Genomic DNA, 18,636 nt, shown 5'->3' on the forward strand with positions numbered 1-18,636 from the left:
TCCTGGACTTCTTAAAACTCTAAATACAGCCTTTGAACTTTGTGAAACATAGGGATTAGGGTTTCAAAATCTACACTCTAAAAATGGCTGGGTTATTTTTTAACCCAAAATGCTGGGTTGAGTCTGTTGGGTTGTTTTGCTGGGTTATTTTTTAACATTTTAAACACTTTTTGGGTAGTTTCAGTTTTCTGGTTGTTGGGTTAAAACTGCTGGGTTATTATGCTGGGTTGTTTGAAGAGACTCACGTGCTTCGCGCCTTTGATGTTTGAATGTGCTCAGCAACGGTCGTTGTGAAAGGACAGAGTCACTGGAAGCAGTTGTTTCAAGGTAAGTTTATATGTTTTTGTGAACATTTCATGAATATAAACAAGATTATAACATTTTGCGAGACAGCAACGTGTTAATTTATACAGACTAAGACGACGGGTGTAATTTAGAGGAATGACGACTGTTACCTCAGATCGCCATTTACACAAATTGACTCGAATAATCGTTCTCTAAGATGTTTAATATGGCATACTAATAAAATTAATAAAATCGATGTTACAAAATCCCCATCATACGGTTGATTACGTTAACTCATGACAATTTCTGTAAGCCTTTAACAAAGCGAGTCAAAACCGGTACCGAGTCGACCTCCGCAACCCCAATTCGGCTTTTTGTGTCACACACGCGCATAGTTTTCCCAGCTTAGCAATAGCGACACTATTACATTAAATTTGATGACAAACGAGTTGCTTTCTTGTCATTCGATATGGAAAGACAGACCGCGAGGCGCGAGCACAAGTTAACTTAACCGGCGGCGGAGAATTGCGGAGCCGGCGTCTACTCTGTCACTGAGAGGCAGGGACAAGCAGCACATTCATTTCACCGTCGGTACGGCAGGTAACTCGTCGATAAATGAAAACGCAACAGCATTTCCAAGAACCGGTGTCTAATATGTATATTGCTTGGTCCTCTCTTTTAAAATGAAACAATAATTTAAGTGTTTGGACATGAACTTGAAAACATAAACGTATTTGTCACCAAGACGGAGGCTGCGTGTACAGTTTAACAAACATTTATATATGTTATATGAATGAAGATGTGTTATTGCGTCGTATTTAGTTACTATTTTATATTAATTTAATAATATTCTTGGGTTGTCTCCTGTGATTTCAAGTTTATATTGACCAACCCTCTTATCTGTGGCTGATACTGTATCAGAGATGTTATGTTTTTAGCAGAGATCAGATGTGATGTTGTTTTCCCATTCTTTTTTTCTAGAGTGTGCAGAGTTTTTATGTCCATCCATTAATGAGGCTAGCAAGACCTTCATACAACTTCAGCCAGTAAGTATAACATTTAATAACTCCTATTTAAAATGTATTGGGAATGTCTTAATTATCTGCTGCATTTTAGATCTGCAGCACTTTATTCTTTATAGTTAGATTATCCTATTTGTCAGTCTGTGTTGTTTGCAGCCTTTGTTGTTGGCACAACAATTAAAGGAGTGTAACATCAAAGCCTTATGCAAACCGATGACAGGCCATTGCATTTTTGGGAAAAAAATCTCACACGTGGTGGTAATGCGGCCAGGGATGCAAAAGAAAGTCTTATAATTTTTATAGAATGTATAATTCCCTTGGCCCACATGGTTTTCTAAACACTTAAGTCTGATCATTTAGTTCAGACCACTAAAAGTTTTTTCCTCTTTTGTAGATTGCAACAAATGTGGTGGAAGTTCTTCTCTGGACAGAATCCTCGAAATCCTTTCCTTTATTTCCTGGCCATGGGAAACATGCAACAGATCTCTCAATCTTTTTTCTCTATCAGTCTCTCTGATGGAGCCAATACGGAAGTGACTTAAACTGCAATTCGGCCAAGATGGCGACGGCACGCACCGCCTACTTTAAGCTTCAAAAAGGCTCTTCACAAACCAATGGGTGACGTCACGGACACTACTTTCATATTTTTTTACGGTCTATGGTTTAAAGGCATTTTACGTGCTTGAAAATAAATACCCCAGGCAATGTGCACAATGTAGACATGGGAAGTCCTGTAGTCTGTCATTTTCCAAATGGATGAATCCTCTGCTGTTCGGTTCCTTTGTACATCTTTGTTCGTGAGGAGTAACTTTAATAAATGAAGTATTTTTAGTCAAATACATTCCATACTCTGAAACTTGGAACATCTGGTCTGTAAAAAACTTTACACATCTGTAAATGATTTTACTTTTAATTTAACAATTACATTGTTTATTTTCTTACACTGCTGCAGTGTTGTTTATGTACATTTCAGTATTTCATTTATATATTAACTTATATACAAATTCCGTCTTAAATTCAAACAAATTGATTCAACCTGTTACATTGTTACTTCAATGTGCATAATTTCTGATATTTAATAAATATATTTATACTTGATGTCAGTAAGCAGTCCTTTAAATGATTTTGCAACTGCCAACTGTAAAAATTTAAGAGTTTGTAGTTATTTTGAAGTCAAATAAACATTTATTTGGTGTTCACAATGGTCTTGATTTACAATAAAGCACATGATAAAAATAACCCAGCAAGAATAACCCAAACCCAGAATATTAATCTCATAAATGGTTAAAATGACTACATGTTGGGTTTTTTCAACAACCCAACCTGCTGGGTTAAAATGTGTTACCCAACGTGTTGGGTTACTTTAACCCAGCATGTGTTCTGTCCAATATTTACCCAGCGCTGGGTTGCCAATTGGGTTGTTTTTAACCCAACCATTTTTAGAGTGTAGGTTTGAAAGATGCTAACTTTGAAGATGACAGTGGAATAACTAATAACCCTTGAAATAAAGAAGGAATGTTAAGAGATGTTTGAAATCCTACAGCAGAGACTGAAAGTAAAGCTGCAGGCTTTGCTCGAGGCTCTGCTCACATACATCTAGACATCTAAAAAATTGAGGTTTTAAAAAGCTAGTCTGTCCTTGAGGAACCCGGCAGGCTGGTAATGCATAAATGTAAGACTGGTGGAACTGTGGGAATAATCTGATGGTGATAAACAGACAGGAGAAATATGAATACTCTGTCTCCACTCTTGTCTGAGAGACAGTCTGATTCCTGTCCAGCAGACAACTTAAAGTGCAATAAAACAATGGATCCATTTGTTTTTTAAGAGCTCAAACAATAAGCCGTCATTTAGGTGTGGTGAATAAAAAAATGACTTCAGAAATGTTTCTCATAGACATGTGAAAAATCTGAACTACATGAAAACGGATGCTATTTCGTTTTTCAGTTGTTCATGTTGAAAGTTGCTTTGCCTAGAGTGCCAACATCCTACAGATTTAAGTTCCAACCCTGATAAAACCTAGCCTACCTGTAGTTTTCAGGTGACTCTTTAGACCTTTGCAGGACATCGGCACTCCAGGACTGACGTTGCCTACCCCTGACCTAGGCCATGGGTCTCCAAGATCCAGTCGGACATTAATGCAAGTTTACTCCTGAAACTCCACTCCTGAAAGATCATGGGTCTCCATTGTTGATCCTGGAGGGCACCTGTCCTGCAGATTTCAGTTCCAACCCCAAGCAAACATATCTTTACCTGCTAATCACAAAAATAGAGGCAGGTGTGCTGGAGTAGGGTTGGAACGAAAATATGCAGGACAGGTGCCCTCCAGGAACAACACTGGAGACTCATGACCAAGGCACTGCAAACAGCCCGGCATTATGTTATGATACTGAAAAAGCATCCTAGTTTCAGGAGTGGAGTTTTAGGAGTGTACTTGTATTTAGGTCCGACTGGATTTTGGAATTAATCAATCCAAAAAATAAAATCCAATCATGCCCTAAATCTTTACTTCTTGTTGAAATCCTGTCATATCACATTACACAGGTTTGGATGCCATGACATGTTAATTTTAAGATGGTTGTTGGTTTCAAGCTGGACCAAGCTGGTCTAGATGATACAGTGTTTCCCATACATTCATTTTTATGTGGCGACCGGCCACAAAATAAAAATTGCACGGCGTGTTTTACACTTCCTCTCTCTTGCATGACAGATTCTGTACACACACCCAGTCACTTCCAACACTGATGCCTGTTTTTGTACTTGACTTGCATATATATACTTGCGTGTTGAGGACAAAAAAAATGCTTTTTCGTGTGGTCGTGTGTACTGCATTTTCTGTGACTTTGTGCTTAGCTCTGCATCCGAAAATGACAGACCTGACTACATATTAGTTACCCATTATTCACCCACTACCTCTGGCAAATGTGCCGGCACAAATAAACTGTCTGTGGTAACCAAGTCTGTGGGAAACACTGGATGATAGACCATTTTGGACAATTTTGGCAACAAACCTGCTACCATGTTCCAAGTGTTGAAGTCATAGCTGTATTTTCCGGTTGTAAGACAGTATTCATAGTGCCACAGGTTTTTATTTATTATCAAGGTCTGGTGAGATGAAGGAGTATGTATTTGTACCTGTGTCTGGAGCCCCAGGTGGCACAGCCTTCATCGCTATCACTGGAAGAGTCTTTAAACTGCTTCACAGGCACATCTGAGCCACCATTGAGGGAGATGATGCCCACAGGTGATGCGGACTGGATCGTTTCAGGGGGAGAAACCAGATTTGGCTCTTCAGCCATGCCCTCAGACGCTGCGTAGCCTTGGTCTGCAAAGCTCTCACAGCTGCCCACAGACACCGTTTCCACTTCCTGATCTTTTGCCCTCTCTGACTCAGACTTATGAGCTGAATGCAACCAGGCTGGAAGAGAAGGTGATATAATATTGTTAATGATGTCATGATGGTACTTACTAAAGATTAGTTACTTCCCATGCTTTCAGACCAAGTACAAAGAATAAGTCCAAAACGTGCTTGTAGACATGCACAACAGAAAAGAGAAGATAGAGGAGAAATGACGGTATACTGCATATCAGTGCTGTGGAAATCTCTATCACGTCTCGAGCATCATGGCAGGAAGTGTAATAAAATGTAATACGTTACAGAAATAAGCACCTTTTTTAAGTGTAAGTTGTTTCTTGTTTACCAAAGATAATGAAATAGTACATAAAATCAGGTGGAATGTCGGCCTTGGATCAAAGTCAAGCATAAACCAAACATCACTTTATAAGAAACTTTACAAGCTTGTGCACCCTCCTGTTCTTTTACCGGCGGTACACTCTGTTCTATTCCCCTTTTCTGCTCTTTCTTTCATCATGATTTCAGCACCTTTAAATCCACTGATATTCTAACCTTTAAAATGACTCCAAATGTCTTAATTACAGAGCTTACATATAAATGGCTAATTTGCTATTAAAACAGCTAATAAACAGCTACATCTTCAGAATATTTAAAAGAAAAGAGGTTTTACTGGAGAAACCTTTGGATGAACTCAGGTTATAAGTGAACGTGTGTGTGTGTTAAGGTTTGGTTTTGCAGTTAAGCTGAGGAGAGGCCTGTTCCTGGATTCATTGTGACTCACAAGCTGTTTCCCAACCCTTTCCCAGCAGAGCTCATATATACGCCAGCTGCAACCACAGAGAGAGCTGATGTGCTTGTGTGTGTACACACACACACACACACACACACACACACACACACACACACACACACACACACACACACACACACACACACACACACACACACACACACACACACACACACACACACACACACAGACACACAAAAATGCAATACTGATTATCACAACATGGCATCCTGCGACATATCAAATACCACAACATAAGAAATATTCATAAAATCAAAGCTTTGTGTGACTTACTGGTGTTGCTAATGAAATTAACCAGTTTGTTTGAACTTTGCTGTGTCAGTCATGCAAACTAGAACACTCTTACAGTGTTAAACTGTCTGTTTAACTAAACAACACATAATATTTATCTGTCATCGAGTGGACAGTGCAGTGCATGCTGCATGTGTGCCTGTATGTTACCATGGTCCTGTTGCAAATACCAACTAAAAACATGATGGAAAAACTATACATTTTCATAAGCACGTTTTAAATTCATGAATAATGGATTAAGATATCGGTTTACCTCATGTTTAAAATAGATGTTGTAACTAATGGCCTTGAGATGACTGTAATTCAATCGTAAAGAGCTTGATGAAAGGAAAACACTACACTATGAATTTAAATGGACATTTAATGGAACAGTCTGTCTGTTAAACACACTAGGGATGTTATAAAATATTGATACATGTGTTTATTGGGATATTTTGTTTGCCAATACTGTATCGATTCTCAAAAACGCAATATTGTTTTTTTTATTATACAGGAATCATGGCAGTTCTTTCGTTTTCTTATTTCTAAACTTCAGAATTGATATAGTAAAGGTCTTCACGTAGGACCGGGACCTGTACAAGACCTGTTGTAAATGGTCAGTTGGGTCCGGGTCAGTCCTAATTAAATTACTTCGGGTCCCGGGTCTGATTAACATTTGGCGCTTTTCCATTGCATAGTACCCCACGGTTTGGTTTAGTTTGGGTCAGGTCAGCTTACTTTTGGCAGCTTTTCCATTGGGTGCAGTACGTAGTACCTGATACTTTTTTCGTACCACCTCGGTTGGGGTTCCAAGCGACCCAAGCTGATACCAAACGTGACGCGAAAACACTGTAGATCACTGATTGGTCTGAGAGAATCGTCACTACGCGTTATCGCAATACTGTAATGTAAAGATTAGATTTACCTTTAGTGCTAGCTTGCGCTCAAGCAAACATGTTGTCATCTGTGCTCTGCTATAAGTTCCCAAACTCCCTTTTAGCGATGAAATAAATAAATGGGAATGTACAGCGACACTCTCACTTGTATGATGTCAGAGCAGTATGCAGCGCAAATATAACGACACGCCTATAATCCCTCCCACTGCGAAGTGATACCAAACTCGATGGAAAAGCTAACCACGCCAAAGTGAGGTGAGCTGACCCGACCCAAACTAAACTAAACCGTGGGGTACTATGCAATGGAAAAGCGCCAATTGTGTGTAAAACACGAGTCGATCGAGGAACACCTGGCCATGAGTCAGTAAGGGGCGTGCACACTAAAGCGCCGGGTATACTTTTTTTCCGCGTCCGGCTCGCGCGCGCACGCGTCCGCGCAGCTTTCCGGGTATAGTCCCCGCGGCTACACGCGGATGGCCGCGTTCGACACTATACGCAATACAAATGATTTCTTATTCAAATTATTAGTCTAACAGGCTGGCAGGGCAGCACTGATTTGGTGACATTTAGAGTACATTAAAACATTAGGATAGGTGAAGAAAAGTAACTGATCCACCATTGCAAACACAGTTTAGAACAAACAAGAAGACTACAAAGAACAGGAATCAAACAAACATGCTCCACAGCTTTCTGTTCTTGGAAGAAGTAAAAGTTAAAGAAGAAAAACGATAGTGTGTGTGCAAATGCTGTCTATTTCCTTTGTATAATTGTTTATAGTGGACTGTCCTGTCTAAATATTTTCACGCGCATGCGCTGTCGTACGCGGACTGTACGCGCACTGTCCGCGCGGTCTCAAATTTTGGGCTGCACGCGGACGGTCCGCGCGGCCATCCGCGCACCCTCCTGATGACGAAAATGACGTCATGCGGACGGCGCGCATACGCGGACATCCCGAGTATACTTTTGGCTTAAAGCTTTTTTACGCAGCTAAAACCTGGCAGCTTTATTTCAACCGACTGCCAGCTTTCTTCAGCTGAGCGCTTTGGTTGCTGTGATACTTCTGCTTTGTTTATCAGTCGTTGAACGATGCGCCGGTTGGTTGTTGTGATATTTGTCCCGCCCCTCCTCCACTGTGATTGGAGGGCTGTGGGAGAACTGACATTGATGAGCTGAGCTTTTCACCCAAAGTTAAATATTTTTATTCTTGGCTCTCAGCACTAAGCGGGGAAAAACTGCAGAGTGCCTGCTTTTAGCACAGAAAAAAAAAACGCCAGCTGCTGGCTTTTTTGAAAAATGCCGCACTTCCATCGAAAACAATTAAAAATATACCCCGGCGTAAAAGCTTTGATGTGCACGCCCCCTAAGCGCTCCTCTGGTTTTTATGACGCCTGACAACTGGCTCTTGTTCTGAAAGTCACAACCACGCGCTACACTTTCTTTCTCCCATTTTTTATATCTAAAATGTTTGCACAGAGAGCATAGAGATTGTAGCAAATAAGCAATGCAAATGTCAAGCCCACTGCAATGAACAGGCAATCATTATTAAGGTTCAAATGGGCAAACAGTCCTTATTATGTAATCTGACTCCAGATAAAAGTCACTCGTCACAGTGACAGCACTGCAATAATGAGTGGATTAAGCTCTTAGAGAGGAATAATATGGATATGGATTGTATGCATCAATGTCAAGCAACTTACAAAGGAGAATGCTGCACATTTTTCACAACGGGTTTACTGATTTAATAGCAATGTGCTGTGGTTTATGTGCCAACCTTGTCCAGCTATCAAATAACAGGTGTTACATTTATGGCATTTCTCGGTTTTGCACAGGTCCGGGTCTAACTTAAGTATTAGATGGGTCAAGTTCGGTTCTTAACTCACACTGGAACAAGTTCACACAACAAGTAAAATATTTTTTTGCTAAGGTTTACATATGGTGGTGTGTTCTTGATGGCAGCTTTCCTAAAACAATATCCTATTCTATTCCTAAAATAGAAATATCCCAATATATCGCCTTGCTTACAGTAGAGCAATGGTTCGCATTGTTTCATATGGATAAGTTTCGCCAGATTCTTGCCCTAATACACACAATATCATCTAGAGTCATGCACTCTTACAGGGAAACCAAACGTGACCACATGCTTCAATCGGTGCCAAGTCCATTCATGCAAACACACACACAGCAAAACAACTAGACGTTTGATGAAGAAAATGAACTTCTTCAAGTACATTTTTTTATTACAAAAATATTGCTAGTGTAGGACTGTCCACATTTTCTACAAACACATGCAAAAATCTAATCTACAGACCAGCATGCAAAATAAATGAAGCACCTTACCCGGGTCTTTCCAGGAGGTTAATCGTTGTTTTGTATTAAATTTTTTGTATATATCCGGAGTGACTTAGCACTAAATGTACTATATGTGTGACTAACAAAAGCTATAAGTAGCATTTGATTAAAAATTCCCAAGAAATGATTAGCAGATACTGACTGTAGTTCTGTAATATCCTGCGGTGTGAACTACTGACTACATGGGGAAAATCCTCTGAATTATCAGAATTACAATTTAGTTCACAGTTCAGTCAGCTATCAGTCAGTAATCTATTGATAAAGACTATGCTGAGTATGTACTCATAAATATTTTTGCATTATAGTGATAAACCAATATACTGGCCATGCTGAGCCCTGTTTTTGAGATATTAATATCAGCCACTAAGAAACAAGTCCAGCTTAATAAGTATATAAGAATCCCCATAAAATGTTTTGGTTTTCTTATGACGAGAGGAGACGATGAGCATGGATCACAACTGTGTGGAGAGGTTTGGCAGCCAGGTAAGAATTCAAGGACTTGTAGCTCACATTGTATACAATCATTTTACACATTAACATTAGCTCAGTGTAGTAGTTGATATGCATTAGATATGATATATGGATGAAGGTCATTTACTTGTCATTTATATCCCGTGTTATCAGAAATAAACTACTGTAAAATGACTTGTTATTGATTCTATGTGGAAAACTACCATTTAGTCCAATTTATTATGTTGTTTCTGCTGAAACCGTCTATATTAGGAATTCCTGATTTTAAGGAACCGATTCTACAATTGGAATCGATTTCCGACTCCCAAACCTACAAAAGATTTGACTCCAAGCGTAATCAAAATAAAAAGCAGACTTAGAAGATCCAGGGTGGACATATTAGATCAAATCATTTAATAAAGACTCACACAGACCCTTGTAATCAAACACAAAGCTTTTGTCAAACAAAGTGCACATAGTCCATCAAAAGTCCGCAAAACTCAGAAGTGTTGATCTATAAATCAAACTTCATTTAAGCTAAATCAAAAGCTGAGCATGTGTAAACAAGAACAATATTAATCTCAATTTATTTCTTGTACCCTATCATACAGTAAATCAGTGTTTACCTACCCATAAACACATTGATAAACACAATGGTACCAAAAGAGCAGGTAATGAATTTAAACAAACATACCTTTTACTTCTGAAACAAACCAGCATGCAACAGGTGTAAAACAAAACATGTTTTTCTTACATAACCTGTGTGCATAGATTTGAAAACCGTCACTGACCTGTGAACATTACATCACATGCTTTAATATCCCTCCAACCATTTCCAAAGGTCAATCTAAGCCTCTTAAATAAAGAGCTGCGCTCCAGGTCTGATACCTGCTTTAAGCTTCTCTTCACAAACCCAGTTTCTAATCGAGTTGCAATACAAAAATGAGTTTATTTACAGACAAATAAATAAGGTCTTAAGTCTCACGTGTTGGCTTGAAACAAGCTTCAGTGATTAACATATAGAGAGAACAGCAAGATGAAGCAGAAGAGTAGAAACCCATCAGGCAAAGGATGATGGAAGGGGAAAGTGAAGGAAAAGAAGTTCAATGGCGTCCAGAGCGCAGAGACACAGGTGCACAGCAGTAGACTGCAAAGGAAAAAAGAGAGGAAAAAAGCAAATATTGTCTGACGAACAGGGTTTGAAATTAACTGTTTCACTCACCAGCCAATTTGGCTACAAAATTTATTTTTTTTACACAAAAAGTTATTGGCCATGCAGAACTTCTACTAGCAAAAAATAAAGAATAAAATGACAAGATTAACCAATTTTTTATAAAATCCAAAATGCATATTTTTCAGACATAATTCTGTCATCCTGCCATTTTTTCCATTCCTTTTTCACACTTGTCCTTTTTACCAAAACTGTTTACTAATAAATATCAGTGGTGAAATCTTAGTTAGCCAGAGATGCGCAGATGCGGCATCTGTATTTAGTATAGATGGTTTCATCAGACGCACGTTCGGTGACGCGATACGCGTCTGGTCCGAACTTTATGTCCGGTTTCAGTTTTTTTAAATGGTCTGACTAGTTGCTAAACTGAACTCGTAATTAACAAATGTATTGGTAATCTATGGCTTCGTTCACACTGCAGACTGAAACGACCCAATTCCGATTTTTTTTCCCATATGCGACCTGTATCTGATCTTTTCATGACAGTCTGAACGACACAAATCCGATCTTTTCAAATGTGACCCAGGCCACTAGGGTATGTGGTCATGAATCCGATACGTATCCGATCTTTTGAAATGCGACCTCAGTCTAAAGGGCCAGGCCACATGTATCCGACCTGTACGTCATTGATATGCCACAAACGTCATAATTCTGCGTTGAAGTAGGCGGGAACGTTAGCTACTTCCACAAACAACAAGTAACGTTGTTGACCGTTGAGTACTCTTCTGCGCATGCTGGTCACTTCTGGGTCATTTCACGTTCACACAGGAGATCACAAAAGGTCGCATTTAATTGGAAATGTAAATGGCCTTGCAAAAAAATATATTGTTTTCAAAAAATCGGAATTGAGCATCAAGTCCTGCAGCGTGAACGTAGCCTAAGTGTTGTTTATTTTGCTTGTTTTATAAATAAACTAAGTTTAAAGTACTTTATTGTTATTTATCTCAGCAGAGTTTTCCGGAAGTTACGTGTTGACCATGAAAGCCGCTTATTTATGTTGTTACTGCTGAAACCGTCTATATCATGATGACAATTTAAGTATTTGCTAAAACTGTGCAGATTTGGCTTACATGAGCTTTATGCGACGTACAAACCAATTGCTAATTCAATGATTTAAACAAGTAGATTACATACAAAGTAGGACTGTGCAATTCATTGTTTTTCAATTTAAATTTTGATTTGTTCACATTTTGATTGCAAAAATAAGATAATCGAGGTAATTCGATTAGTGTCCTGCATTCCGTTTCTGTCATTTCGTTTTGTGTTATAAATCCAGCATGTCATCCAGCGCCTCTCTCTCGCATGTGTTAACGAAGTCAAATCCCACAAGTAATCTAGAGCAAAAAACGCGATTCTTCGCATTTGGTGTGTATGCAGCATTACAAAGAAATTAACAATTGAACAATTTTTAAAAAGTAACCCCCCATGTCGGCTAATGATTTTACGCCGTTACCTGCCACAGCTGATTTTTACTCGCACTTGGCAGGTGTTAATTTCAAACCCTAATTATGAACAATATTATTTCTTTAGCCACGGATGGTTTTAACCATGTACAGTAGACCTTTAGAAAATAAACTCTTTTAACAAACACTCTTGACAAATGATTCAACTGTAAATTACATTTGGGAATACATTTTATAGCAAACATTTTAAATATCCAAAACATGCACACATACACAATATGTAATGTTTCCCAGTTCTCTGCACTGTAAAAAGATTTGTTAGTTTAACTTAAAATAGTAAGTTACCTGGCTGGATTAAAATGTTTAGTTCATTCAACTTAAATGTATCAGCTGACAAAGTTAAGTTGAATTAACACAAAAATGTAAGGCAGACAGGTTACTTCCTTTTTTAAGTTGAACCAACAAATCTTTTTTACTGTGTGATAAAACAGATGTACATTACAGAGATAGTTCACCCAAATATGACATTTCTTTCATCATTTACTCAACCTCATGTTGATCAAAGAGTTTCTTTGTTGAACACAAAATAAGATATGTGATGGTAACCACACAGTTGACAGTACGCATAGACTTCCATTGTATTTGTTTTTATTATTATGGAACCAGCTACTATGTGATTACTATCACTTATCAAAATATTTTATATGGCGTTCATCAGAATAAAGAAAGTGGGAGAGAGAATGATGATAGAAATTTCATTTTTGGGTGAACTATCCCTTTGAACCCTGCTACAATCTTGTTACGGTGTACCAATCTTTGATATATCTCAGGATCTAACATCTTTGACATAGTTAATCTTTCACTGGCTTAGATCCTACAATCTATCACCCTTTTATGTAACGTTATTGACAGTATTTAGATAGTCTTCACAACTGACAGTTATGTTTTATAGTTCTGCTTGTCTTCATTTGAAAGAGTATAGCAATCAGTGTGACACCAATTCCTGGCCACAACTAGACCATCAGCCAATGTGTCAGTGAAACTCAAGGACGTAAGGGCAGGGTGCTAAATGATGCAACTACGCCAAACACTTACAGTGTTTGTAAAAACATATCCAACCTGTTCAGAGTTCTGTTCCTCAACACAATGACTCATTTTAATCCAAACAAAAGTTCAACCTTGTTCATTTGAATTCTTACACATGCTTTATATTAAGTGGTTTGCCGTCACATTCCCTCAACGAGATTTATAGAGCACATAGGAATTGATTAAGATCTTTCTTCTAAGCCTGTCAAAGCAAGGACAATCTAAACCAGGGACTTGTGAAACTGTCATAGCTCTGCTTTCGCAGAAAAACTTTGTGCAAACACACAAGGCACACGTATTATAGGCAAATGTAAACACAGACTGAGTGACGGAGGAAGGGAAATGAAGAACAAAGCTATACATTCATAAAGAGAATGACCAAAAATGGATAAAACAGCATTAGATAAAAAAGCAGAGATGATCTGGACAGTTTTCAAATTGAATTGAAATGTCTGGGATGTACACCGAGGGGCTGTCTGTAAATGATTGTGTGAGTTTTCCATAGAAGAAAGAGGAGGGCAGGATGTGACCCGGGACACTTCTTGCACTGGGTTCGGTCTTAGTTTTGATAGCGACTGACGGTTAGCATTTGTGTAGAGTACATTATATGTTATAACACAATATGATTTATTACAAGAAGAAATGTTTCTACACGTGGCTCTAAAGCAGAGTGAATGGTATTGTATATATTGAGAAATGTTTAAGTGCTGTGTTAAAGGTGCCAAAGAATGCATTGAAATAGAATGTTAAACCCAAGGATTTGTCTTTTGAATGAAATGGTCTATTTTTACCCTATTTAACTCTTTCACCGCCATTTACAAGATATTTCGTAAAACGCTTCCCCGCCAATGACGAGATTTTCCGTCTTCCGGCAATACCGCTTTTATCCACTTTTTAAACCCGGAAGTATTGCCCTATGGCAAGCGGCTGCATGTCTGTGTATGTTTTAAAGATCGCTCTGAATGGGATCTCTATGAAAAGTCCGTGACAAAAATTGAATTATCTCTGCTTTTTGCTCAAAATGTGGTGTTTTTGCAGAAACCTACCCATATTCAAAAGCTGATTACAAAAGAACCACTGAAGGTAGGATGAAACGTGTTTTTTTTTTTTTTTTTTTGAAAGCAGAGGGTCAGTTCTTTCATTTGGTATATTGTATGTTTATATATTTAAAGAAGAACATTTTCTGGAAGGCATTAAACTTTGGTGAAAATCATGAAAAAAGCTGGCGCTGGCTGGCGACTTTTTTTAAAAAACGCTGGCGGTGAAAGAGTTAAAAGGGTCATGAATAATAATATTGAGCTCTGCTCTGATTCCTCTGCTCTGAGGCTCATGCCAGTAGCTCACATTAGTAAACATACCTTATGTTTGAGCCTGTATCAGACAAAATTTTTTTGGGAGATTGTGAATGGACATTTCTGAGGGGTAAGTTTGTGGGGCTTTTTTTAGTATGGACCTGCAAAACGTAACTGTAAAGTTAAAAATAGAACTTCAACCTAAACGCTAGCATAAAGCGCTAACTAACATATAACGCTAACTCAGCAGTCACTTAGTTCTTAGCATTTTAACAACTTTGAACTTAATTTAATATTTAATGTTGGGGTGCACATTACGACTGTAATGTCACAGTTGGTGTTATGTTAAGTTTGGCCTGTTTTCCAGCAGTGTTTTGCATGCACAACGTTTACATAAAAATGAGGAAACAAACGCATTTGAGGCTCACAAAGTCATTACCATGTACAGAACTCTTATTATTCATCTATGCCTATCTCATCTCTATAGGATTTTTTTCTATAGCTTGTTTTTTGGATGTATAAATAACTTTTTTATTTTTACTTTGCAGTAACCACTTGAATATTGGGCTAATTACCAAACACTCCTATGAATAAATAAACATTAGATTTGTCTTGGGTTGAAAACAAAAACACTGAGCCAATAACTCTCCTGTGCTGGTTTTGGGATGTTTTAGCTCAATTTCTTAAAACATGTCCTCAATTAATTTCTCCCTAAATGTTCCTTAAAATAGAAATATGATGTTTGCTTAAGCATTCTGTTCTTGTGTTGCACAAGTTCAAAAAGTAAAGCCTCAAACTTCCAATGTAAACATGAAGCACACATGAGAAACATACTAGAGGATCACTTTGAAACAAACGGGAATTGTAAACATTTCTCAGTAGACAATGAACTGTACATATCCACAAAGCACAACTGAGCATAAATAATTAAAAACTGATTCAAAACAGCTGCATTTTAACTTGATATACGTTTAGAGATTGGTATGGTCTGCTAATAAGATCTATGTACACATTAGTATACATATTGAATGCAGAAATAACATGAATAGAGGAACACTTGTGGCTGTGTGAGGTCTTAATGTTTACTCATTATCATGTCCCTCTCCTGTGGAGATTTACTTGAAGTAAGCAGGGGTTTAAAGAAAAGCAACACTTGTTTTTTTTAAAAGGAGGCTGGGCACTTAGCCTGGAAATCGAGATCAGCAGTGCTAGCTCAGCAGCTAACAGATGAAAAGCTCTCATCAATTACAGTAAGACATGTGTTTACTCTTACTTTCATGATAAACAACTAAAATCTAAATACATTTCCCCTGTTATCAGTGAAAGAAGGAACTACAGAAGGAGAAATATTTTATGTTTAAGATATCAATTGTTGCTTTTATCATGTAAATGACTGGAAAAATGCCTAGCACATGCCATGGTTTGCAGTATGATCAATAAATGGCCTGTCCTCCTTCGCTGATGCAAGCAATTTTACTGTTCTTTAATGTTAAATGCTTTTATCCTTAAAAGGATAAACAGACAGATCCATTTATTAAATGTGTTAAATTGAATAGTTCTGTAAAGACAAATATTGTGCACAGTTGTTGACCCACAACAATTAGATGAACAGATTTGTCAAAGAATAGATGTGATGAAATCAGATATGTGCTGTCATTTTTGATCCCCTCCAAATAAAGGGTTGAAACAATCAGAGCATTATGATGAATTATGCAACTTTGGCAGTCTACAAGGTTAAACGTGTTTCTTTTCCACAATAACCACATTTCTCAAACTTGTCTCTGCCGAAAAGCAGCAGGATTCACTGTTAGCATGATCATCAACATATTCCTGTGAAATCATCATACTCCATACTGTGACTGTGATAATCCCGTTAATGAAACTTTTGGGAAATGGGATTGTATTTGCAGGTTGGAAACTGTTGTGTGTGTATTAACGGGAACATGTTGGCCTGGAGCTGGCATGCTATGCTTTCAAAAATCAGTTAGCCTGGAGCTGAACATGGAAATTAGTCCTCCAGTCTTTATTCACAATATTAAACTGATTTAGCCTTGAACTAACATGTTTTCGGCCTAAAGGGTAGGAACAGATAAAGTACATATTGACACAAACTGCTAATCATAAAAATGTCTTAATGCAGACCTGCTCTAAACCTACACCATTGGTTTAGCCAGTGTCACTATGTTAAGCACTGTTTTTTAAAAGCCACAGTGATCACACATTACCCTCTATTTCAAAGTGGCCAATGCGTAAGTCTCAAAACATTTCATGTATTATTTTAATAAAGACATGGTTACGTTACCTATTCCACTGTTGCGGTTATTCTCCATCTCCTCCAGTTTTTGCTCCCTCACTGAATCCGTCTCTTCCAGTGTGGGACTGGGACCTGGTTCCTCCTGTCTCGTGATTTTGGGTGATGGTTCTTCTTTGTGTTTAGGTACAGGTTCAGCCTGTGGTTTAGATGGGGTGTACTCAGCTATCACCTGAACCCGATGTGCCACAGGTTCCTCTGCCAGACTGCTGCAGCTGGAACCTGCAGCTGCATCATCACCACTGGAGCTACTGCAGATGGACCCGGCCGGTTCTGAATCCTCAATACTGTGACTCAGATCAGACACGGAGTCGTCGGCCGAAGGTGTGGTGACTGCCACCAGGGTCCTTTCTGCCGGCACAGGGATCCTGGGGGCCTGCATGGGCGCAGCATACAATAGCGTCGAGCAATCTGGCTCAGGTGTACTGGGGGTCGGGGTGGGCGGTGGTGCTGGAGCCTTGCGCTTCTTTAACTGGTTATGCGAGGACAGAAAAAAGAGAAAGTGTTAAGGTTTGAAAATTACTTTAATGAACTGAAAGGGATAGTTCACCCCAAAATAAAATTCTGTCATAATTTAATCACCATCAAGTTACAAACCTGTTGTTTCTTTGTTCTGCTGAACATAAAGGAAGTAGGTTTGTAAAAACGTGTTATTGAGCACCATTGACTTCCATAGTTTGTTTTTCCTACTATGGAAGTTAATGGTGCTCCTGTTTTCTACTTCCTTGCAAATATCTTACGTTATGTTCAGCAGAACAAATAAAAAATATAATGAATAAATATAAAATGAGAATTTAATAAATAATGAGTAAATAACAGGGTTCCCACACCTTAGTTTACTTCAAAATCAAGGACCTTTCAAGGACTTTCCAGGTCCAATACCCTCAAATTCAAGGACTAAATGTGGGCACACATTTCAAGTGAGAGCAAAGTTACATCATGTTACCTTTTAAGATACATTTTTACAGTTTCCTTTCGAGGGAACTTGCGCCGCGTCACTGCAGTGACACTTTGGGGACGCCTCCAGTGGTAAGCGCGTCTGAATGTGTATATCAAATTCAACCAATGGTGAGGCTTAACGACAAAGACAGGGTGACGCGGGAGCCAGGAAGTATATCGCTATCTGAAATATTGCCAAAGACGGCGTCCAAGAGACGCAGGGTTATTGCAAGGGAGACACAGTGTCTCGTTCCCTTCTCAGGTAACAACAGTTACATACGTAACCCGAGACGTTTTCATGTGTCAAAAATAACTATGCAAAAAAGCATTTTGGTATGAATTAACATTTGCATACAGATCATAAGCATTTAAAACTAACACATTTAGCACATGTGGTTAAAAAGTCTAGAATTTTATGATTTTATCCTACACTACACAGGGAATTATATGGATTTTTTTCCAGAAATCTTCTTGCATAAAATAGATTGAAGCACTTTCAATGACCTGTATCTATGTATGTATATTTTCAAAAACTTCCCAGGGCCTTGAATTCCCCCCCCCCCCCCAGATTCACAAACTTTCATGGATTTCAAGGCCCCGTGGGAAGGCTGAAATAAGTTATAATTTGAGTAAATTATTTTTGGGTGAACTTTTCCTATAATGAACTTTTAATGAAATTCAATTTTTCTCATTTTATAATTTTTTTGATGTATTACAGTAAGTGGTGTATCTTGAATATTAACAGTAAATAAATAACTAAATAGTATGTAGTGAAAAGCTAAGTATGAGTTGCAAATGAACATACATAAAATACATGACAGGACAGAGATGGTTGAGTTTGTAGGAAATATTAGAGCAAGTATTGTTAACTCAAGTTGTTTAACTGCAGGTGTTCATTTTAAGACAGGCAATATTGCATAAGAGAAATGTAGAGTA

The 18,636-nt window shown here is 38.3% G+C and overlaps 1 protein-coding gene and 1 long non-coding RNA gene across 10 annotated transcripts in view; one reads left to right on the top strand and one right to left on the bottom strand.

Annotated features, from left to right (window-relative positions):
* The window catches only part of cobl (cordon-bleu WH2 repeat protein), a 76,911-nt gene that overhangs the window by 6,740 nt on the left and 51,535 nt on the right, over nt 1–18,636 (bottom strand). For all 9 annotated transcript variants that reach the window (XM_065246228.2, XM_065246227.2, XM_073811670.1 and 6 more), the window contains 2 exons: nt 16,753–17,233; nt 4,443–4,725 (listed from right to left, as the gene is read on the bottom strand). In XM_065246228.2, coding sequence (XP_065102300.2) covers nt 4,443–4,725; nt 16,753–17,233 — 764 coding nt within the window. The remainder of the gene's footprint in view (nt 1–4,442; nt 4,726–16,752; nt 17,234–18,636) is intronic.
* On the top strand, nt 78–2,730 carry LOC135775079 (uncharacterized). The gene is made up of 3 exons (XR_012334798.1): nt 78–327; nt 1,267–1,331; nt 1,702–2,730. It is a non-coding gene; the product is annotated as an uncharacterized lncRNA (long non-coding RNA).

Source organism: Paramisgurnus dabryanus, chromosome 13 (genome assembly GCF_030506205.2).
Source record: "Paramisgurnus dabryanus chromosome 13, PD_genome_1.1, whole genome shotgun sequence".
NCBI lineage: Eukaryota > Metazoa > Chordata > Actinopteri > Cypriniformes > Cobitidae > Paramisgurnus > Paramisgurnus dabryanus.